This window comes from Notolabrus celidotus, chromosome 3, assembly GCF_009762535.1.
Source record: "Notolabrus celidotus isolate fNotCel1 chromosome 3, fNotCel1.pri, whole genome shotgun sequence".
Taxonomy (NCBI): Eukaryota; Metazoa; Chordata; class Actinopteri; order Labriformes; family Labridae; genus Notolabrus; species Notolabrus celidotus.
Genome location: NC_048274.1, coordinates 22,146,982 through 22,171,828, shown reverse-complemented (window position 1 = coordinate 22,171,828; position 24,847 = coordinate 22,146,982). Strand labels below are relative to the sequence as shown.

The window sequence follows — 24,847 nt, the reverse complement described above, 5'->3', positions numbered from 1 at the left end:
CACAGGTGAGTGTGCTGACAGACCAGGTGGAGGCTCAGGGAGCCAAGATCAGCGATCTGGAGAACTCTCTGGTGGAGCATCAGCTCAAACTCGACTCCACTGAGGAGATGTTACAACAAGTAAGCAGCCTTACACTTCAAATCAACACATCCTACATTAGTCTTTCTGAATACCACATTCTTGATGTATTACTGGACCAAAATCAGGAAACTCTGACTCTCCCCTGGAGACATTCAGGGCTTTTACATCAATATTGTTTTTCCTTTTATTGCAATGTGTCAGTGCCCCAGACTGTCCATCCATCTTCTAAATAAAATCCTTCTGCAGATCCAATCTTTTCTCATAAACTGCAGAATTTAACCAAGGATGACTTCTGCTTCCTCGGGAGAAATTCCAGCATATCTGGCAGCAGATTACCTTGACAACAAAAAATATTTAGGAAGCCCAGACTCATCCCAGGGCAGCGTCTTGGAACGTACATATTTCTGGTTTATGCAGGGCCAGACTGTTCCGTCTGGGCAGGTGATTACAACGTCATAAGCCACGCCCCCAAATTGTAACTGCCATGAATAAGTCCATGCATGTGCAGAAAACACACACACACACACACACACACACACACACACACACACACACACACACACACACACACACCCATGTAGAGAGAGGCAGGACAAACTAAGGAAAGGAGATGGGGACAAATGAGTAAAAGAGTCCAATCTGAGAAAGGTGGAGAGATGGGAGGGAGAAAGAATAGGGGTGGTGCTCCTTTAAGAGTCAGAAGTGTATGTCTGCTACTTTTAGTTGTTTTCTTTTGACTCTAATTCCATGAGAGAGACTCTGCTAAATGCTGTAAATAATTCTGTTGGAGTGGATCTATGAAACTTTAATACAAGAGACTTAAAGCTTCCGCACATATGAGGGGGATTCACTCACTCTTCCATTGCTGCTGGCAGACACTGGAGTAAAATGAACCAGGTATTACAACAAAATACATATTTCTCATTCTTTTAATGCTTCTTGTGTAATGTTGTCCATTTAAACTTGACTCCTTTCATGCGTTCTGACTAGTTTCCTGAGCTGTGAACTTTATGCTCTGTGTCTAACTTCTATATGCAGTGCTGTATGTGTGCAGTGTATCAAAGGGCAGTCAGGGCTGGTTTCTTGGAGACGTGGTCATTATGAGGCTTTGGACTTGAGCCGTAAATCTCTTCCTGGTGACAAAGCTCTAATATTTTCCATGTGCACTGTAGAAGGATCCCAGATATTTTCCAAAGCCAGAGTTTTAAATGGATGTGTCTATATGTACTGTTTGCCTGCCTCCGATGCTCATTTCTAGACTTTAAGTGATTTAGCACCTGCTTGACATCAGCCAAATTAGTAATACATGTGCCTGCCTGGCGTGGTTCAGCTCTCCAGGCCGACAGACACTCAGGACAAATAGTCCCAGACTGTACAGTAGATCAATAGTGCGAGGTTTGATTGACAGTCGTTCACACTGACAGGAAAATGCACCTGTTGAAGTTATATTAATGTCCTTTCTATGGATGTTTTGCATGCTTTTGCTAAATCCCCCCTCCTCTCTCTCACTCCTCCCTCTGCTGTGTACTTTGAGTGAGCTGTGAAATAGGCATTATAAATAGTGGTCATGGGTTGTGTATATTTAGCCACTCAAACAGCATCTGAAACCAGAGGGTTTGTCTAAGGGGACTGTCATTACAGAGCGGGAAGCTCACTGTGCCTCACACTTAATGTCGCCTTTGTCCAGTGAGTATGGAGTACCACTGAAGGGGATAATGTGTTAACCTGGGTGTCTGTTTGTGTTGCTTCTTCATGCTCCTGCTGTGTGCTGTTTATGACAGGAGCTCCTGCATAGGACGTCCCTGGAGAACCAGAAGCTGAGTCTTATGGGGGAGGTGTCCTACCTGAAAATAAAGCTGGCAGACATGGAGGGAAAACAGAACCACGGGGCTGAACGGCAGCACAAGGCAGAGGTAGGATAGACAAATATGCCCATACTTTTACATTTAGACGTTTTCAGTTATTATAGTACAGTTTTTCTGGTTGTCAGAACTTATTTTAAGCAGATTTGTATACATCACAGTAAGGCTGTTTTGTTGAGTAGTACCAGATGAACTAGATTTAGTTGCTTTCCATTAACTTGCAGCACAGTTTCCCAGGACTGAGCCATCAGTTACTTCAGCTGGACTAAAATTTTAAAGTTAAACTCTGCAGTCTTGACTGCTTTGGTTAGTAAATGTGAATGCCTAATACCCAATGACCAAAGATTTTCTTTCGCTAAGGACTCTTGCGAGTGAAGATTCAGCTTAGCAATAAAGCCCTTTGGATTCTATTTTACTTCATTCTCTGGAAATTTGCACCTACCTCTGCCAGGAATGACAAGGAAACACACAAAAATCTGCCTTGTGCTCTGATGGAGTTAACCTTGAAGTCAGCTGCTGATTTTATGGAAGACCATAAACACTTACTGGACTGATGGAGGGAAACATTCACCCGAACCCTGGCTCTGTTGTTCCTGGGCAAAATCCACAGGAAAAAACGTCTCCAAGGGTTTACATTTTTTTGTCAGTTTAAAGTGAATCATGTATTTACTTTAGCCTGATGTGTCTGGTTACCAGCTGACATCCTGGGCATTTAGTGACCGTATGAATAGGAGAGAGAGGAAGCAGGGAAAGTAGACAGGATACTGTAATGTATGTAGTTACTGTCAAAACACTACTGGTCAAAGAGCCTTTGTGTCCTAGGGTTAAAAGAGTTCAGGCGTAGCAAAGCTGGCATGATGGATGGCGGGCCAAATATGAGTGTGTGTAGGACTCAGCCCAGATAAATTTGTACTTGGTGATGGGTGAAGGTTGAGAAAAGGACCCTTCCTTAACTGGAAAAGCATGTCCTTAAAAACATGTATATATACTGTACATATTTATATAAATATACAATGGCAAAATATACGTATTTAAATATGTGTTGTGTGTGGTTTATAGGATTCTGGTTTGTAGTTTAAAAAGATAGAAGTAGCACAAATAAGTGACTTTGTGTAAACAATGTTTCAGCACTTCTTAATCCTTCATTCATCTTGTGCACAGAACCAACTTTCTCTACAACAGCTGCTTGGACTTAAGGAGAATCGGAAAAAATCTGCTTTGAACACTTTACAGGCCTCCCACGTGCTGCCTCTACAACACAAACATGTCCACACATACACACACAGCGTGTTAAAGCCTCCTTGCTGGGGAGCCAGTAAACTCATAGTTAAATATAGCCATGGAGGCACTCCATATCATCTGTCATATCCGCTGCACCGGACCCCAAGTGAGACTTCCTCTGTCCACAGTCCGAGCATAACTGGGCTGCTGTTTACACTCTTTCTGAGGAGACATTGGGCATGGATCATTTTAAAAGATTGCAAACCCGCTCACCCCTCAAACAACATATCATTGCAAACTGCTCATGAGATAAAGTGTACAGGAATTAGGGAGATGGCACAGCCTAATGTTTAAACAGTGATGGCCAAAAAGCAAGAGGGAAGTAAGGGCTCATATGGACTTTCTGTTTACTTAGAACGGATGAGAAAAACTGGCCACGTGTGCTTGTAGAAAAGCCAAGGAGTTGCATTTCTGATACAGGTTCAGTATCATATTGATGTCTTTAGGCTAAAACCCAATATTATACTTCCTCAAGCTAAAAATATCAAGTGGACACGAGGTAGAGGAAAAAAGGATTTTTTAAAAACCCATCTACTTTGATGTCTTTAGACACAAACAAGAACATCCATCTGCTCCCTCTTGTCTAAATATTCCTCTCTATCCTTCCCTTCTGTTTCTGCCAGACTGTTGTGAATTTCATTAGCGAGCTGCAGGAGCAGATGTGTAGGTTTCAGGAAGAGATCAATAGCAAGATCCAGGAGAAAAAGGCCTTGGAGATCCCGGCTGATAGAAACTCCCCAGTAACGGGCCTCGATGAGTCCATTGAGGATCAGGGCTCAAAACCAGGGCTGTCCTGCGACACAACCTCAGGGGTGATTCACAAACTAAAAGAGGCTCCAGAAGGGCCTGATGGGAGTACATCCAGCCTGGAAGAGGCTGCTGGCTCAGATGCAGAGCAGGAGTACCATTCTGGAGGAGAAAGTGTAGGCACAGCCTGCCTGCATGACTGTTAGTGTTGGCAGCATGGGTTGTGTCACTGCGGTGTGTTTAATCCTAGGGTTAAGATACTAATACAAAAGAGAATTAACAAATGTCCTCACACCTCTGTGTCTCTTAGCAGCTTGGTTTGTCGACAGAGCTAATCTCATTGGTCTGTTATGCATCATTGTGTGGCACAATTAACTTGAGCTTTTCATAATTTTCTGGTTCTCAGGTTGCAGCCGATGGCTGCTCACCAATGAGTCTGGTTCTGCTTGAGGTTTCTGCCTGTTAAAAGGAAGCTTTTCTTTGCCACTGTTACAAAGTGTTTGCTCAGATTGGATGAATGCTGAGTCTCTCAAAATAATATAACAAAAAGTTTGGTCCTGCACTGGGTACCAGCTATGCATAAGTTTAAACATAATTTCTAATTTAAGACAAAGGTTATGCACTACTTACATTTGAGGTGAGATAGCTCTACCTCAAGCATGACACCTTAATGTGACATCTTAAATGTGACCCTCTCTGCTCCCCATAAAACACAGGTTGTCATGATGCATTGTTTTGAAAGATGGGTTTAATTGGAGGATGAGGAGAAGATGATTTCACATCAAGCAACACTGTCTGTAGTGCGTTCTCTGATCTCTCTCCCTTTGACATTAGTTTTGTTGTAGTCGTTCTTTTGTTTTCCATGGGCGGAGATAATATTATCAGAACCATTATTAGTGTATGCTGTGGTTGATGATTTAACCACTCAGTGTCACTGTTGTTGTTTTACACTAGATGTAGATTAAGTTCCTAATCAAAATTCTTTGTGATATTTTGTATAACTTTGTATTACTGTTAGCTGCTTAACAGAAGTTAACAGAAATTGTTTTCAACTATAGGCTGTTTGGAGGTAATCTGGCATGAGAGACAACACTGTAACAAATACTCTGATTTTCAGTGGTTGACTTTGCACCCAGACTTAAGCTTGTGCAATAAGCTACTGTTCTTTGTAATTATACATAAAGTGTCATGAGATGAATTTAGTCAAGATTTAGAGCTATATGGCTGGGCGGCTGTGGCTCAGTGGGTAGAGTTGGTTGTCTATCAATCGGAAGGTTAGCGGTTCGATACCAGCTCCAGCAGTCACATGCCGAAGTGTCCTTGAGTAAGACACTGAACCCCGAATTGCTCCCTCTGTTGTGTGTGAATGTGAACGAAATAGATTAGCTAAGACTGATGGTCCCTCACTACATAGCAGCCTCTACCATCAGTGAGTGAATGGGTATGAATGGGTGAATGTGACAAGTAATGTAAAAGCGAGTGGTCAGACAGACTAGAAAAGTGCTATATAAGTCCTTTTACCATTTACCATTTACTAACATTAGCATCAGTAACTAGCATCTTCAAAGTGTTCGAACTGGAAAAAACAATGCAAGTAATTAGCATTAGCAACAGTAACAAGCATCATCTTGAAGTTTGAAATACCTTAATATTGCTCGACATTTGTTGTGGTTTGGCGAAACACAAATTCAAACTGACTGATCTGTCGAACAAACATAAGGGTTACAAACATTAGCATTAGCACTAGCATTGGGTACTAGCATCATCTGAATATTTAAACTAGCAAAATGATTCATTTTCTGTTTCAGGGCCTGCTGAAGGAGCTCAGGATTCTCAAGGACAAAGTGGAGGACCTGGAGGATCAGAAACTACAGTACGAGAAGAAACTCAAAGTGACAAAGGTAAAAAGAAAGTTCTGAATTTCACATAGACTAGACTCTGCAATCGGTGCCCAAATTCCGCTGCTAACTGTCCACTCAACTTTCCTAAAAGCTGTCCAATCCAATGTTCCAGCCAGTGAAGTGAGTCAGTCTGCTTTTGCACTCTCTCTCTCAGATTCTCAGACACCTTTGTTTTCTTAGGAAGTCTGAGAATCATTTCACCCTGTGTTTTAGAGAGATGCTGAATTAGATTTGATTATGGATAAATCCTTTTTAATGTTTTACGTGTATTCTTTGGCATGATCAAGTGGGATTAACTTCTTAAAGATTAGATTGTCTCTCCCATTATTTTGTTATCTGTCTCTGTTCCAGTGTCTCTGTCTACTTGTTTCAGTTTGCTGTTATTGTTTTACCTGCCCACTCAATAATATTTTCAGTTGAAAAGAGACTTTAAACTTTACTTATAATCCCTGTGTTTACAATAATCTAAGTTGTAATGGTGTTGCCTGGTCAGTGTAAAAAATGACTGTCATTGGGGTCACATCATGGTAATACATTTTGGAAATGATCAAAATGTTCAAATGATTCTAGAAACGGTGAGCACCTATTTTTTAGTCTGCATATGTAAAACGTTTCTGATTCAAAATTCTACTGCTATCTGTAAATCATTATTTTAGTTTATATAAGTTAAAAGTGGAGCTACAACTAGCTAAAGATGGCAAAAAGTGTAATTTCTACCTTTCTCCTTTTCTACACATCAGACAAACAGAATTTACAAGTAGATCATCCTGAACTTCACTTTATTGCCATCTGTTTTGTGCCTTATGCCAACTTCAAAACAAACTAAAAAGGCAGCCAAAGCCTGATTTTTTTCTCTCTAAAATTCAATGTTGAACCGTTCCATGCTTTGTTGTGGCTGCTTTATATAAAGATGTATATAATTGAGGGGGGGTGACATTTATACCTCACAAAATCTGGATTACAAGTGAGGACATGTGCTGGCACTTTAATTAAGAAACATGTACATGTGTTGTTTTGGTGAATGTTGAGAAGCTTCTAGCTGTGCATGTCTAAACAGGCATCTTTTGGCACATGTAGTGCGTTTGTGCAGAGCTGCGTGTCCTCTCAGCTATGATTTCTCTCCGTGTGGCACCCACAGGCGGAGATCAGCAGCCTTCAGCAGCTTCTGCTCTGCAAGAATGCTGAGATCGAGAGCTTGCACACTCAGCTCCTGGCCAGACCCTCTCTATCCACTGAGAGCTCAGAGAGAGGTAAGTAAAGCACCCAGCATCAAACTCTCCAGCAACTTGCCACAGAAACATCCTCTCATTGACAGTTACCCAGCCTGACGGGTGACATAATTAATGACTCCTTCATGCATTCATTAACTTCCAAAAAACGCTTTGGGGAAGCGCCCCAGCCCTTAATTCACAGTCTCTGTCTCCCTCTCTTTGAGGAGATATACAGGAAGATGCTCAACACCAAATGTAAGCCTGAGTAGCTCTTAAAAAATCAGTACAAACCCAGGGGCTAAGTCTACTCTTGATCATTAAATTATTCTCCTTTCTCCAGACATATCTCCTTATTTCATTATCTTGTGTTTCCTTTTCCTTTTAGGGGCAGCTTTACAAATCACCAACTTGTTTTCAAAATTACTCAATGCCCTCTCTCTGTTCTCCCCTCGGCTTTTTTATTCCTGAAAGCATGAAGTCTTGTTTGTTCTTAATTTCATCTGTCAAAGATTAAGCCCTCCCAAGAGCACTTGCTAAATATATTATTACTGTCACTCAACAGCAATGCAGCCTGTGTCCCTGCAGTTGTTACAAAGAAAGTGTCTATGTACTGAGAGCCCAAATATATAAAGCTGACATGGCTAAAGCTATGATTGGTTGATTAAAAAAAGGGCTTCAGTTGATCTAAAAATAATGGGTTTAGATTACAAAGTGCATGGGTGTATTTTTGCCTGTCCTTCCCTTCTGAATAACCACATCCCAGACGTTTCTGTCAGTATAGAATACTACTTTTTATTACATAAGCAGCTGTGTATAGAGGTTAATATAAAGTTTGGTGTTTCCCTTTATAGATCAGGAACTGCAGAGGCTCAGGAGTGGAATGAAATCACTCTTAGCAGACAATGACGAGAAGGTAAGACAGCACCAATAGTGAAAAGAATCCTTTCTTTTTCTGGTCAGCACAGCTGTACATGATTAAGCAGCACAGAGCAGTGTGTGTGCTGTCAACTGTTTACTACAATGTCATACTGGCCTGTATGTAGAGCTGCTATCACCACTGCCGTTTAAAAGGTTAAAAGCTAACTCATTTTAGATGTTGTCATTTCTCAGAGACTCCACCCTCTGAACATTTATAGTACAGAGGAGCTTTTGTATTCTCAGAGTAGTTTGGACTTTAAAGACTTACAGACACAGCTCTACATGTGGCACACCAGAGAGGCTACACACATGCATACACACACACACACCCAAGTCAAGCCATTTCAGGCAAAGCCACACTTAAGTAGGCCTCGACCTGCCAGGCCTAATTTTGGAGTGTGCTGCATTAAGAGAACCATGGCAAAACCAGGCCTGGGCACCACTTCAAAACACACACACACTCCACACAGCTGGTGACCACAACTAAGGTTTCCAGCCAGGCTTGTGTCAATCCCCTCCCTATCCACTACTTTGATGTAAAGGCCATATGGTGAAAGAGAGACGTTTGTGTGGTATATTGGTCAGTAACTGAGTGAAGAAGAAAGTCCATATGTGTGTTTCTCAACCTTAGATAAACATCTTAACTTGGTTTTGTTGTCCTTGAAACCCTCTCAGTCCTCTCTGTTTTCCTCAGGACCGACGTATAGAGGAGCTCACACTGCTCCTGAATCAGTGCAAGCAATTCAGAGAGGTCACTCACAGCACAAGGCAAGGTAATCAGCTTATTCCACTCTTTCTCCCCCCCTTTAGCAGTTGGTTTCATGTTAGCAACAGTTTCTGAGCAAATTCTCGGCCACCACACTTCCTTTTGTTTAACACATAAAGCGCTGGAGTTGAAAGTAAAAAACATTTCTTGTCTTTGTTACTATAGCTCCACCTGCTGTTCGTTTATTGTCCAATGGTAGGACTCCATCAAGCAGCAGCGAGGAGGAAGAGCATGGACTGATGAAGAATGCTGACTCAGCCAGTGCAAAATCTGAGGATGTCAAATCTGAAGTGGGTACAAACAGTTGTTTGTTGTTAGATCATTTCAGGTTTTGTCTGCATAAATTTCACCATTTTAGATTTTGATGGCATCAACCTGACCAGTTTAGTTTTTATTTATAAGCATGAACATGATGATCTTGTTGTTCATAATCAAAAATGTTGTTTTCTTTTTGTCCATGTGACCATTTATGTTGTTCAGCTGCATGGACATGATCAGCTGAGGCTTTTATCTACATAAACATAATCTCTCTTTGATTTATTTTAACGTATGTTTCACTTGTTACAGGCTTCCACAAATAGTTCTTCCTCCCATCAAACATCTGTTTCATCAGCCCAGAAGGACAGTGATTCCAGGTAGAGACAGATCTTTTTGTGAGCTGATATCTCCACTATCTTTGATTTACATTTTTCTGACTTGTTTGATTTTTTTTTTCCTCAGAACAGAGTCACAGACTTTATCAAGCAGCATGAATGACCTGACAAATGGAACTCCACAAAAGGTACTTTTTAAGTGTAATTTTGTGCTTGTATGTCTTTAATGGGAGATAGAACGGAGGATAGAGTAGGAACTGGCAGGGGAGGGTGCGGACTGACGTCACTACTCAGCAAAGGGTCAAGGGTTGGAATGGTACCCAGACCATGTGCTTGTAGCCTCTGAATCAAGCATGCATAGCAATGTTTTGTTGAGCAAAACCAGCACCCCACAAATATAACTTTTAATAATCAGACAGATCTTATGAGCTAACCTGCAAAAGATAACTCAGAAAACACAAATTTTATGAACCTTCCTATATTTTTTCACTTGTTGTATATGTTGCAGTACTTGCTTGATTTAGCTAATTTTCTGTATTTTTCTAATTCTGTCATTTCTGTTATTTACCTAGAGTACTCTGGGTGACATCAGGAGTCAGACTCTGCCTGTGAACTCCTCTCTGTCGGAGCAGAATGGAACCGTAGACAGCAACAGTGAAATCCAGAGTCAACGGTCTCCTGATGGGAGTGAAGATGACGACTCTGGCCAAAGTAAGTCAAGCTGCACAGTATGTTATTAATGATATGATAAATCATGTGTGGCAATAATCCCTGAGTGAGAGCTGAACTTCGTTTTTCTCTGGAGTAGCCTTGAGGCCTTACAAGGCAGCAATCATATTTGGAGCTAACCACTCCTCTTTGACCAGACCACCAGTGTGCCTTTGATCACATCTAATTTCAGAGTCTCCTGACAGAGCAGATGGATCATTGCAGACTTTCTTGCCAAACACACCCTCTCTGCTGCTCTGATTGACCACACTCATCCCAGATACACCCTCCCTCAGCTTCAGCATCCACTTTTAGCTCAAGCCCCACCCTGATTTCTCTCTGCAGCATTCTGGTTCAATGGTGACTGACTGTAGCTCATATCATAAAAATCACACCTTGTAAAATTTAGCCTAGACCCGTCATTTTCATGGGGCATTGACCAATGAATTATTTGCTGAACTCAATGGTCTGTGACCTCTGCTTTCCCTCTCCTGAATGGAGCTCTGTGTAAATTCAGACCACCTCATGTGCATTGCACTGAAAATAGGGTTTTTGACTGCCTTTTTCTCTGTCTGTATCATCATCAAGATTTGGCTGTTACAGTACTTTACCTTCAGGAAACTACAAATTAAGCAGAACTGGCAAAAACTGTCACATTCCTTACTAAAGTAGTAGTAAAGACACTGTGATACTTAGTAAAAGAAGAACGGCTTTTTCAACATCTGAACTGAAACAAAGGGAGGAAAGGACAAGCACTGGTTTGTACTTATGGAAAAAATTAAACCTTGCCCCCTGAAGGATATTTCTATGATGACTTCCATCTAAAGCTTTGAAGCTAGAGTTACAGATTGTTCAGATTGTGCAAATTTGGAAAGTCCAGATATTATTATCAAATACAGAGGGAGAAAGTAATAGTTAATGGAAAAAATAAAGGATAAAATTCTCCCTCTTGATCTTGGCTGATCATAGCCATCCTCTATTAACAGAGTTCATGTTGTCTCCTTACGGCAGCAGATACAGCTTGCCCACATGCAGGACTAAGAGATTAAGCAAAACATTGTCTGAATGTATGAGTGAATGTTTTAATTTATTTATTGTTCTTGTTTTCTTGCTGCTGGCTGCAAAACAAATAGCCCCTCACAGGACTAATACAGTTTACCTTGACCTTCATACATGTATAAGGAACAGTATTTGTAACTTCCCAACTCCTTAGTTCAGGCCTATGTCTGCTTTACTCATCACAAATTCTATGAACTTGCATTTGAAAAATACTGCATCTTTGTCACCCTCTGCTGTCCACTCATTGAAGTAGAACTACATCTGTATCTGTTTGTATTACACTAACTGTTTTTATGACCTCTTAAAGGAAAGCTGGAGAAGGTTGATGACAGCACTTCCAGTGATAATTCCCCCGTTCACTCTGGAGCAAATACACAGTCCGGCCAGCGCACTGTGGGCTCACCGGAATACATGAAGAACAACAGAAGCTTCAAAAGACTGTGGGGAAAGTAAGTGCTGTAAATTACATTCACCATCAAAAATACACGATTTCAAATAATCTCTTAAGGTCAACCAAAAATGAATAGGGCAAACTTTGAATGAGTTTGAATGAATTGGTATAAATATGCAGTGTGAGTCTGAATAATACCGTTTCTACACAGCTGTGTTAAATACTCAATTATGATTGGTCAATACTCCACAGCGATGTGTGGATGTTATTTCTTTATAAAAAAAACTTTTGCTGTGAGGAGCAAACATTGCAGGGACAACCTCACCTTAAACGTCATATCAAACCAATACGTGTGAAGGAGCCTGACACATTTCACCTCTGCCTGTTGACACTGTGTCAAAAACATTAGTCTCCATTGGTTCTCCAAATTGGCAAACAACACAGATAATATTTTTAATATTACTTTTAATGTATTTGGGAAAGTTGAAACTGTGGATGCCTGGTTAATAGTTGACTGGCTTTGCTCATTTTAAGAAGTCTACAGAATTAACCCCCTGTTGAGGTTCAAATCCACTATAAAAATCCACTCATTTTATATTATCCCTTACCTACTGTACTTTGAGAATTAAATTATTTTACATTGTGCTTATAAGTTTAACCTTATCTACCTTATCTAGACTTCGAAGAACCCAGTCTGGTGGGCTTCAGGCAGCAGATCCAGACGGTGGTCAGTTCAGAAGAGGGGGACTTCGTGCTACAGCTGGACCCAGGCTGACCAGGACCCCTGAATCATATAACTCTGCACGGTAAGGTTTAGTGTGCTCCTATACCTGAGTTTGCATTACAGTTCTCCTAATTGAAGTGTTTCAGGGTTTTCTATCATGCTCTGTTTTTTTTTAAATAAACTACATCCTCTATTTCCTTGGGGCATTCAGGGCATGCACGCTGTGAAGTATTAAGAGGATCATTAAATACTTCCAGCTTCATTATTTTTTGTATATCTTTTATTTCAGCGATATGAATATTCCATTCAGCCAGTGGACCAAGGAGCAGGTGTGCAGCTGGTTAGAGGACTATGGACTAGGCCAGTATGTCAGTCTCAGCAGACAGTGGGTTGAAAATGGACAAACACTCCTGTCTGGTTCGGCCCAGGACTTTGAGAAGGTCAGAAATCTGACAGGACATTTCATGATATTTAAAACTCAACACTGTGAAAGCACTGTGACTAATTAGTAATGTTTTTCATGCTTATGATAATACCATGGTCATGGCAAGTCACTGTGTCTTTTCTGACTTAGGAGATGGGTATGAGGCATCCTCTGCACAGGAAGAAGCTGCAGCTGGCTCTGAGTGCTTTCACTACTAAAGTTGTAGAGAAATCATCTGAGCTGGACCACATCTGGGTCACACGTAAGTTTAGTCCTGCATACAATATGGTAAAGAAGTCAGGATGCATGTCTCTGATTTACATCATATGATTGAAAAAAAGAGTGCGACAGCAAAGCGAATCAGTGTCTTGTCACCTATTCAGGTTGGCTGGATGATATCGGTTTGCCTCAGTATAAAGACAACTTCCATGAAGCTCGAGTGGATGGTCGAATGATTCAATACCTCACAGTGGTATGATTTAACTCTGCATATACTGGATGTTGTCTGTTTCAGTGAATGCCTGCAAATATTATTAAATCTTAATTTCAGACTAAAACTCTACTGATGTTCACTGATGGTTTCTGCTCTTCACTTAGAATGACCTCTTGACGCTCAAGGTTACCAGCCAGCTTCATCATCTCAGTATTAAATGTGCCATCCATGTGCTTCATGCCAACAAGTTCAACCCAAACTGTCTACGACGCAGACCAGGGGAAGAGGTAAGCCAATGGAGAGAAGTGAGTGAAAGTTGATTTGCACCAGGGTGTACTTTATGTAGATGCTTTCTCATGTTTTATGTTATGCTCCATTTTTTATGTGTAATTACAAATATAACACTATATGAAAAAAAAGTTATTTCGCTGATATTTATGTTTTATTGAGATGTCATGACATCAGGTTCCCACTAGATGGCAGCATATGCACAGCTGTCCAAAGATTTTTAACAGCATTTTGTTCTCAACTGCCTTCTAAGTCATGTTTAAACATGCATTTGCATGGTGGTAATTTCCTTGGTGAGATTAAAGAGAGGGATGATTATTGTTATCCTTTTTTTTGCTTCAGAGACAGCCCTCTCCCTCAGAGGTGGTGCAGTGGTCTAACCATCGTGTGATGGAGTGGCTCAGAGCAGTGGATCTGGCTGAGTTTGCTCCTAATCTGCGGGGCAGCGGTGTTCATGGTGGGCTGATTGTAAGTACCGTACTGTGCTGTTTAGGTTTAAGCCTTCTATGCAAGTCTTCAAGTTGTACCAGCATTACATGCTTACATGACATGCCTGCAGACTGTAATTTGTTGCTGCCATCTGCTGTCAATATGCTCTTCCATACAGATCCTGGAGCCTCGTTTCAGTGCAGAGACTTTGGCCCTGCTGTTAAATATTCCTCCACAGAAGACTTTGCTTCGCCGCCACCTCGCCACTGCCGTCTCGACACTGGTTGGGCCTCAGGCCACGCAGGAGAAGAGAGAGTACGGCAACGCCACAGGCCATGTGCCCCTCACCACCACTGCTAAAGTTAAGGTGAGAGCCAAATCCAGGAATCAAAATGCTTCTGATTGCTGTATCTTAATAATCTAAATAATTTTTCCATATATTTCCAGCCAAAGAAACTCGGCTTTACTCAATTCAGTCACCTGAGAAAGAGGAAACCTGATGAGTCTGCAGACTATATCTGCCCAATAGACAGTGGAACACTGACAGTGAATGGGGTTTCCCGCATGCATGCCCTCTGCAGCTATCAGGGGCCTCAGCCCCAGCTTGGACCGACAGGCTGAGAGGAGGGAGCCAGTTGGAATAAAGGCTCAGGCTAATGGCCCAAAACTGTAATTTTAAATTACAGTAAGAAACCCAATCATCCCCATAGCGCTCCCATCTCGCTGCCTTTGAGAATTATAGGAAGTTCAAATGCAGAAGACTTCTTGAATCCTGGTGGTGATTTGCAGGATGGGCAGTTAGAATGCTGTGTTAAGCAGCCACTGTTAACTGTTGATAATGTATTTTTCTTTGGATGTTGCTTGAATTCTATTAGTGTAAACTATGATGAATATTGAGATTGTGTGAATTGTTAAATGAAGCTGCTCTCTGCATTCCTTAAACAGTTGGATTCCATCGCTCAACTTTAGCTTTAAAACTATGCATTTTACTGACTATTTTGTATCTAAACTTCTTAGTTTTGTAGTTTTCTTGTTATCTTTTTGAATGGCTGTACAGTTACATTGTCAACCCAAGATTGTTGAAGAATGCTTCTCAATTATTTTCTGTATAACAGACAAAAAAATCAGAAATTAAACATTTTGATTCTTCATGGTACTCTTCTTTTTCTGCTCATTTAAATATTCATTGGTAGGGTTCTCCAACCCACATTGAACACCCAAACTGTTGGAATTATTGAAAATAAACTTTTCCAATTTTTAATCAGCATAAATGAAAATACTTGGTTATTCTGTTTTCACATTCTTCCTACTTGCTTACATCTTACCTTTCTCTCAAATATAATAGACAAAGTCTACATGACTGTGAAAAAGTTAAAGTTTGGATTCTTCTCAATTGCAAATGACTGCTAGAGTTGTTGTTGGGGATAATGTATCTTTATGGATTGTCACATCCTGGCAACTGATCTTTTGAGCTTAGGATCTTAGACAGGCTGTCGAGCCAAGTCTGCCCTCTACTGGTCAAAAAGAAAACTGCAGAAACTCTTAGCACCTATAGCATAGTAAATTTTGGTCCAGCTCCAGGTCCTTTACCCTCAAACTATGAAAACCATTAACGTGCAAGGGTCCAAGGATTAAAACAACTGCAATAATTAAAATTAGCAATTAATGTACAGTGAAAAAGAGATTAGAATTAAAAGAAAATGACAGTTAAATACCACACCCCATAAATGTAAGTAATGTTAATAGAATGTGGAAATCAGTCACTGCTGCATCTTTTTTCATCTCCCCCTTAATAACTGACAGACTCCCCCTACCTAGTCAGTGACATTTTAAAGCAGGATCCATGGCAAACCTGAACTCAAAAAATTGTCCATATCGTATTATTTTGAAGATTTGGGGGGCTTGAATGTCTCTAAGCATAGGACAATAGATTGAGAAGTAGGCAGAGAGAGCTAGGGATGACATGCAGCAATTGCCCAGGGGCTGGATTTTAATCTGGGCCACCCACTTCAAGGACTAGCCTTTGTACACAGGGCATTCAATTTTAAGACTAAGTTAAAGTAGCACCCCAAAATTGTTCAGATTTTGAACCACAGAGGTGGAACTGAATGCTTTGAAACACTTGTATCTTAAAGCATAGATCGAAAAAAAAATTAAACCATCAGGCTTTGCAGCCATTGATAAATTAGCTGATAAAGTTCAACAAATTGAAAAAATAAAGCAACTCTGAGATACAACCAAGACTATTTAAATGGTGAACCTTACCCCCAGTTAGTGGGATTAAGGTTAAAGTTGAGGAACCTACACACAGCTGCATGAATGTAGCTGACAAGGTAAGGTAAGTTAATTTATAAAATATCAATCATACATTGAGCTATTCAAGCCTGGAAAAGATACTGGTTTGATTTGGTGGATATGTTATTAAAATATATGAACCAAATAGCCCATGTTAAGAAACAGGGCTTGTTTGTATGGAAACAGTAAAGATATTTCATATAGACGTTCAATAGACCAACAATGTTCAGTGCATGTTGATGAAACAGAAGACATTGTTTGTGATTAATTTTTCAAATGAAAAGCAAACAAAATAAATAGAATCAGAATTGAACCCTGTTGGTTTATATTTGACTTGATCCTGAAAAACAAAGATGTGTATTGTCCATAAGGTCCATAGGAGCAACCAAGTCAACAGTGTTTTTCGTGAGTTGGTCAAATCAGATATACAGTAGTATCCAGAGACTGTGTGGCTCCCTGTAATCCTGGCTTGTTAATTTGGCTGAAGCCCTGAAAGGTCATTTCAGGGTACAGTGGTGTTTTGTTATTGCATTTCCAAACATGATGCTGCTTAAAGGCCAATCGAAATGTAGACATGGTTACCTTGACTGGAAATAAATTAACCAATAGTCTGCTTTTCCAAATAAATCGACATATTGCTGGATCTTTGTCTTCTATCTTGTAGTTGTCATTTAGTGACTGTATGAGAGACAGACCCATCATCGACAGGACGTATTCAGTTTCAGTGTAGTTAGTGTATCTGCTAGGATTCTGCAGTCGTGTCTGGCAGAGTGGCACACAGGGCAGCACTCGGCTCCCCTCTGAACCCTCATGTAGGAGCAAACAGGCTCAATTAGACCAAACACAATAATTGGGGAATCTTTTACCTCTGCATATCATTAGTTCTCCTAGGGACAACATCCTAATCAATGATTACAAATGACAGGTTCATAAATAAATTACTCCTGCTGATAAGTGTGTAATGTTGCTCAATTGATCCCTCATTTTAAAAGGAAATTAAAGGGCTCCAGGAATGAGGGATAGGTTAGTTGGATCTGCAAATTTAGCAGACTGAACTGAAATACAAAACATTTTATTGTGCTCTAGAGGTATGTAACATAAAGTAAAAAGTGGCATAGATGTTTTGAAGATGTGAAAGACAAACTAAAAATGTATCCTTCCTTTAGACCAGCAGATGTCAGTGTTGCCTGATAGTGTGTTGTGCCATAAAGACTACGAGCGCTAAACCTATGTTGCATCAATAGTCATATAGAGGATGTGTTCATCTCATTTTTCTTTTTTGTATGCTACATATATCTTAGCGAGGGGTAAGACTGCTTTTCTATCCATTCTTGACCATTAGCTCACCTGAAAAGCTTGTGGCCTGACTGTGGTTCAACATTTGTAATTTCAGTTTCAGCTGGAGAGATTCAATCATGGGTATTATGTTTGCAAAAAGGACATGAGAGAATGTCAAATCATTGATCAAAAACTGATCCCAGTCTCTTCTTTAGATGAGAGTTCTGGACCTTGTGTAATTGCTTGGTAGGTAATGGACTTTCCAGGATTAGAGACAGAATACACCAATATTTAATGTCCCTTATAAGCCCACAAATAGTTAAAGTACAAATGATCAATCAAGTGAATACAAACTTACATGCATGACACTTTAGTAAGTTCCTAAATTCAGATTTAGTATGGCCGAAAATGTATATCTCTGCCCACTGTTTTCTTGATCCTGTTGTGTGTGTGTGTGAGTTTGTGCGCATATGGGTCCTACTGCGTGTATGCATGCATGTGCTTAGCAGTGGCTGGCATTGTTTATAATAGTGCATCTTAGCTAATTTCAGTAATGTGATCCAGCCTCCACTTGCTGACAGTTTAATAGCCATTATTTGTGTCACCCTCTCTCATAACGCTTTTGCAGTAAATTGCTGTACGCAGGAGCCTGCGGTATGACTGACATCTTACCTTGTAATATGATATCTATTGTTTTAATTAAGTGAAAGCGATTGTGACATTTATTGGATTCCAACTTACTTCTTAATGGCGGCATAAGAGAAAAAATATGGAAGTAAATTATCGTGGTTTACATTGCATAAATAATTTGAAAACCCTTTGCTAATGATTACACATTATTCTCCCAATGTGTCTGTCAATTCATTTGAATACATCACGAGTAAAAACATTGCATTGGTGATGCAATGAGACCCCACTCTTGGCAATTTCTGAGATTTCCTTCTCCTCTTTGTCTCATCATCTTTGCTTGTGTGTGTGGGAGAGTAATGTTTATCTATTCTCTAGCACATTTGTGGTGAAATTTTTCATTCAAATTATAGGAGCAGACTTTCTGTTACCAATACTCCTGTTTAAAGTAATGCCAGTAGCCAGTGTGTTAGCGCTTTAAGTCATCACCCTGTCTGTTTGATCTATGGACTCACTCAGATGTCTTTAGCGAAGCGTAATCATGTTTTTGTATGATGTCACTGGTCGTTCCTGTCATTAACTTGCCACCAGCTTGCCAGTTTGGGGAACATATTCCATGTTAGGGTGGTGCATGTGTTGCATACTCCCCATTCAGCCACTAACGCTGTATCTGTCTCCGGCACACCAGTTTGTTCTGACAGGCCTGCCACAATGATGACTGCATCACCCAGATGCGGCGGAGCAGCTTGCAAGCCAACCCTGACACGCCGTCAAAAGGAGCAGCCAGCCGTCTGCATGAGCCTCCTTTTGCTCCATCAAACCTCAGAACCCATCTCGTCCTGTAGAGCCAGCCACCGTCAACACGGCTGCTTCTCTCTGTTTGCTCTCCATGCAGACTGCATCCCATGTAACTGCCTTTTTCTGGCTCATGTGTTGTTGTGTAGTGTTTACCCCTGAATTCAGTGGCTATAAATCTACTCAAATCCTCTACAGATGATCTGAAGTCACCACAGAGAAACTGCGACAGTGGCTGGCAACACATGCCTGATGGAACAGGATTAGGGGAAGTGAAGGAGAAGAGCTTGGTTATGATTAGCCTGTTTGGCGCCATGGAGCTTTTTTACTGGTAGCCAAGATAAGTCGCTCTCTCCAGTCATGCTAGGTTTCTGGACTGATTTCTTTTTTTATTAGCCTGAAAAATTTAACCAATTCATCATAAGACTGGAAGAGATCAGTCATGATGAAATAAAACAATTACATTAACAAATAGGAGTCCTCTGCCCACTGAAGACAGAACAAATGAGTCACTAATCTATTAATTTTGAATACACTAACACAAGTCTAATTCTAGTCTTTTGAACTTAAGCAGTTCAGAAAATACATTTTAATTTCAAATACATTATAAACAAAGACAACCAGGAGATCATCCCTCTCTTCCCAGAATTCTATACTCGTTTAAACTGTAAGAGATTTGAATGGGTTGTTTTTTGCTATTCAAATAGCAGAAGAAGGACTGAGGATGGATGAATCAAATGGAGTGGTAAGCAAGGTTCTATGGTTAAAAACTTACAAAATATCAAAAATGAAATTGCCAAAAACATTTTCTTTTCTCAAAAATGAGGCTTTAAAAAGAACAAAGCACAACTACCTAAAAGTGTTGCACTAAAACAGGGAATGTGTCATACTGTGAAGTTATACTCAATAGCTGAGGACCATTGTCTTTATTTAGAAGAACAACATCTTTAATTTCGGCCCACTGTTAGCTTTGAAGCCAAAAAGCCGGCTCGTGAGTGCTCACATATTGCACTGATTCAACCAAGACACATGCACAAAAACCTGGCTGATAGCATCGCAGGACTGACTTCTCACGCGTGAAACTGACCAAAACACACAGTCCACAGCAAGACAGACTTTTGACTTGATCTGAAACAGGCACTTACAGCTTTGGAGAGATCAGTGACTCTCCTGTTAGCGTATGTTATGTTATTTCTCGCCGTTCCTCCTCTACTCTGCTAATCTGGAATAATGCAGGAGCTTCCATTTGTCAGAATAAAATGCACTTAGAGATAAATCAGCATAATAATAACTAACTATGATGTCAGAAGCCATGTTTGAGAAAGAACCATGCACCTGTATTTTAATTTGATTGTTTGGCCTCTTTTTCCCCTGTTAACAGTATGGAGGCAGGGCTTTTTGACGTATAATGCAGCCAGTCAGAAGAGGGAGCTCTAAAAATGTAGGCTTCAATGCAAAACAGCTCATATGGTGTCTTTTTTTAGAGTCTATAATAAGGAGAAACAGCAGTTGCATAAGCGTGTACAGGCTGCCTGTCAGACTACCCTCCCTCGGAATGGGTTCAGTTTTTTTGTATAGTTTTTTTCAGGGTCCTGTCCTATGACAATGTATCATTGATGAGCTAACAGACTGAGTTCAGTTATTAATGAAGGCCATGCTAAAGCATAATTTCAAAAGATGCACAATGTCCCTGATTTTATTGCAGGTTTAAGATTCAAATTATGACTCCATGATTAAAAATGTCTTCTCTTACAAGTCAGAAGTTGAGGAAAATTGTTCTATCGGCAAATATGGTATAGTGGGTTGCAAGGTGCAACATTATTAGTTAGCAATAAGCTGTGGGTACCTGATTTTAACAAACCGACTAAAGTGAATATACACTGAACATCCAACGATAGCAAGAAACCCTCCTGAGAACGCAAAACCCTTTAAGAGTTCTCTTGTGTTAAAAATTGGGCTTGGAATCTGAGGACCTTATTGGCACAAAACACAGGAAACATGGCTATTCTCACCAAAGCGGACCATTTGGAGAAACATGTGACTAGCATAAATATCAACCTTTAGGGTCAAGTGATCACTTGCGGCATAAATACAGAGAATGGCAAATTCTGCAAGTAGTCTCAGACACAAAGAGGAAAACAGAGAGCAAAATGACAAATATAATCATTGTCAGGGAAACATTTCTGGAAAACTGAAGAATAAATTGCCAATGAAAGGAAACTGCAACTGTCGACCTTAACCTCGAAATGGTGGTTCTGGTTGCCAAAACTATCATAAAACTGCTGAAAATCCAAAGGGTTCCCATGTCAAAGGAATGGACGCAGTTTTCCTTCCTCAGGCCATCATCATGGGTGATCAAGACTGACACGCATCACCAGAGGCTTTCATGTCTGATAAGAACACCTGTCCGACTCTTCGGGTGAAACCGGACAGAGGAGTGCCATTGCAAATAACATTGCATATATGCAACACTGCAGTTGGAGGACATGGTGGTATCATGCACCAAAGCAGGGGCAGAGATACAGAAAATCATATGGGAGAATAGAGTTTTTTTGTTGAGTCTGAAGAAAATACAGGGATAAAGTAATTTGTTTTTGTCTCCAAAACTTACAAGTATTGGAGATCAACTTGGATCTTGTTGATGGATACATAGTCTTAGACTGCTTTGAGTAAATGGATGCACAGGGCCAGGTTGGTTTATTCTTATTCTTCAGGGCCCATTACAGGGACACAAAGAGAAAGTCAATCAGTAGAGGTTAATGTAGACTATCTGTAAAGAGGACAGACAATGAATGCAAAACACTTCTCAAGTGCTGCTAAGTAAAAGTGTCAAGCCAGTGACACGGTATGTGTGTATGCGTGCTTGTGTGTGTGTATTTATAGCGTATAATGTATGTTGTGCATTTTCAGCCATCAGTTGCCTGTTCCACTGCAGGTTTATCACATTTTTTAGAGATAATTGCCTCCTATTGTCATCAAGATTTGACGTTGACAGAGGAAACATTTTGGCCTTGTTTATTAAACAGTTAAGCACTGTTTTTCATTGCATTATGATATCATAGTTAAAATAACATTATCAAGTGTATTTAATGTTTCCAATGCTGGCCTTAAGCCAACAATGGCAGAACCACTTGAGAGGATGACTGACCTCTAGTCTCATTCAAGGTAAGCAGTAATGAAATTAGACTCCTACCAAGGCCCAAAGAGGCAGTCGAGAGACTGTGCATTTAATGAAACATCTACATAGCATAGCTTTTTATTGTCAAGTCTACATTTTTACCAGTTAGGCTCTCTAAGACCATACTATCTTAAGCACAGTGTTGACCTGATCCTAATTTTGATCATTTGATGTCTGAGGGGAAAGGTTATTGGACCTCATATTGCTTGTGCAGAATATTTGAGGTACAATGGCAACACTTGTAGAGCTGTAAAGCTACTTGAAATTGTTTGGGGTGAAGAATTTGCAAATTATTTAGTTCCTCAGTTGGTTTTACTTGATGGAGTTCTGTTTTCAGGGTCATCTATTCTGCATGGCCTATACAAGTTCTTGCACACTTAAAGCTTAAAGCCTCTTTATGACCAGCAAAAGTAAACAAGACCTTAAAAAAGATAATTCCTATACCCTAATTTAAATCTCTGTTTCTGCTCCAACCAAGTTGGTGTCTGGTGAGGAGACACAATGCCAAAACAGCCTTTGTTTAAATTTCCCATGGCAAAGATTGTATTTGACTATTACACAGTTACAGCTTTCTACATGTTTATATATAAGACAAGAATGAAAAGGAGATGAAATGGACTTAAAACTGGTCATCACATTCCCAACACAAAATGAAAGTTCCTCAAAGTAGCTTTAGATCATGTAAAGTAACTGTTGCAGACAGGGTCAACTCAACCACATAATTTAGCAAATTTCAACTAACTGCATACAAAGCACTATGCTCTGTTTAAGTGTACGATCTATTTGGTTATAATTGTGCACTTCGTCTTCAGCGCACTGATCAGCTATTTGGGTCTGCCGGCTTGGACCAAAATACCACCAGACAAAAAAATTAGTGATTCTCACAACAACAATGGAATGCTGTTTACTATGGATGAAAAGAGGAAATCTTTATGGACTCTAAACCTTTATGAAATTCCTTTTTACAATTATACCAATTTAGCAACAACTGAGCATATCCACTTGCTTTGTAATGCAATCCAAATTGATTCAAACTTCGGAAGCAAACGGACAAGTAGAGCTCAACATGTTAGTGTGGCAGTGTTTGAGGTAGGTAGATACTGATTCAGCACTACTCTAGCTGTTTTGGCTGTTTTAATCTGTCCTAAGCTAAGTTTACCAGTTGTTGGCTTTAGCATCATATTTTGTTTGTAGATCCTTGTAGACAGGAATGTATTAACACTCAATAAGTAAGAATTTAAGCTTATTTCCTAAACTTCAAGCCTAGAGACAAACGGTCATTTGAGCTGTTTTTTTAAGGAGCTGAAAAAATGGCTACTTTTCTTTCATGCTCATGTAAACTTGGGATGAGTTCAGAATCCATCATATTTATTCATGCAGCTACCCTGTGCTGTATTTTCATGAGTCCTTTGTATCAATGCAGTGTATGTGTTACATATGGTAAACATTACATGCTGTCTTTGACACATCCTGTTTACAGAAACATACAGCAAAGGGGTTGTTAGATGCAACGAGAGAGTCTCATTTGGGTGATATTGTAGAAAGAAATATGCATGAAAAAACAAACCCCAACAGCCATGCTTGATGAAATTACAGACAAAAATGGTCTCTGATGAATTGGCACTTAATTACTGCTTGATTAGCATAATTATGCATGTTAATAGCATCTCAAATGAATTGCAGTTGTCAGGAGGGAGGAAGCATCTGTAGTAGTGGCAGCCTAATACATATTTCTCTCTATCCAACAGCGTTGTCTAACTCTTCCCCTTAAGTGTTCACCATTAATCACTACACACTCCTTTTCCTTTGGAGTGAAATTTGGCATTTTGGGATAATTGGGCTATTATGGTGTGCTTGTCACATTAGTAATGGAAGGCTAACGAGCCTCCTCGTGTGCAAGTTTTCAGAGATGACGGCAGAGTGTCATGGCAGGTAGAGATATGACCACGTCACACTGAGACATATGATCATATTATTTTAACTAATACAGTATTATCCCTTCCTTATTATCCTTACCTTATCAATGTATTATCTTAGCCACAATTCACAGCAAAGACAGAGACTGATACAGACCATTGTGAGTCAATATGACATGTCTGTTTTCAATGTCTACAAATAAAAAAGAACCCTGGAATGTTGTTTTTTTATTTTTAAGTATCAGACACGAGACTCTATAAGTCAATAAATAATTCCATTACAGATTCCCTGGCCATTGACGAAAATTGTTTAAAAAAACCCTTAGTAAAATTCAACTTTACCCCTGCAGGGCTTCTTCAGGGGGTATGGGAGTTTGATCTTAAAGTCAACATGTGTTTTGTGGACTTGGAGAAGGCCTACAACCATGTCCTCATGGGGTGATGTAGGGCTAGGAATATGGGATACTGTGGGATGTTTCTGCAAACTATTTGGATCCATTTAAAGAGCTGTGTCTGCATATTCGGCACTAAGTCTGGGTGCATGCTGGCTTTTGCCAGGGTAGTCCCTCATCACTGAAACCTGTATTTCATTTTAATGGATGGGATCTCAATGTGCAGATGCAGGAAGGAAGGTTTCCACTTTGGCGACCCCAGAATTTCATCTTGGCTTTTTGCAAATAAATGGTTCTGCTGGTTTCATCTAGTTGGGATCACCAGTAGGCATTAGTGTGGTTTGAGCGGAGTGTATGGTGGGTGGGATAAGGGTCAGTACCTCCATAAGACCAAAGCCATAAGTTGGAAAATGATGAATTGTTCCCTCCGGGAGGGGAGTGAGCCCCAGGTGAGGAAGTTCAAGTATCATGGGTTTTAGTTGACGAGTGTGGGTATAATAGATTGGGAGATTGGCCGACAGGATGACATGGCGTAAGCAGTAATGCAGGC

General features: G+C 40.2%; 1 protein-coding gene across 1 annotated transcript in view; it reads left to right on the top strand.

The window, feature by feature from the left end:
- The window catches only part of ppfibp2a (PPFIA binding protein 2a), a 37,315-nt gene extending 22,277 nt beyond the window's left edge, over positions 1-15,038 (top strand). Inside the window, 20 exon segments of the mRNA XM_034678763.1 lie at positions 6-119; positions 1,863-1,994; positions 5,780-5,872; positions 7,011-7,122; positions 7,935-7,996; positions 8,696-8,774; positions 8,933-9,057; positions 9,335-9,402; positions 9,488-9,548; positions 9,933-10,071; positions 11,435-11,576; positions 12,196-12,324; positions 12,532-12,682; positions 12,817-12,928; positions 13,050-13,138; positions 13,264-13,386; positions 13,730-13,855; positions 13,995-14,183; positions 14,264-14,383; positions 14,385-15,038. Of these exon segments, the coding sequence (XP_034534654.1) occupies positions 6-119; positions 1,863-1,994; positions 5,780-5,872; positions 7,011-7,122; positions 7,935-7,996; positions 8,696-8,774; positions 8,933-9,057; positions 9,335-9,402; positions 9,488-9,548; positions 9,933-10,071; positions 11,435-11,576; positions 12,196-12,324; positions 12,532-12,682; positions 12,817-12,928; positions 13,050-13,138; positions 13,264-13,386; positions 13,730-13,855; positions 13,995-14,183; positions 14,264-14,383; positions 14,385-14,489 (2,271 nt within the window). The 3' untranslated portion in view covers positions 14,490-15,038.
- The last annotated feature ends 9,809 nt before the right edge of the window (positions 15,039-24,847 follow it).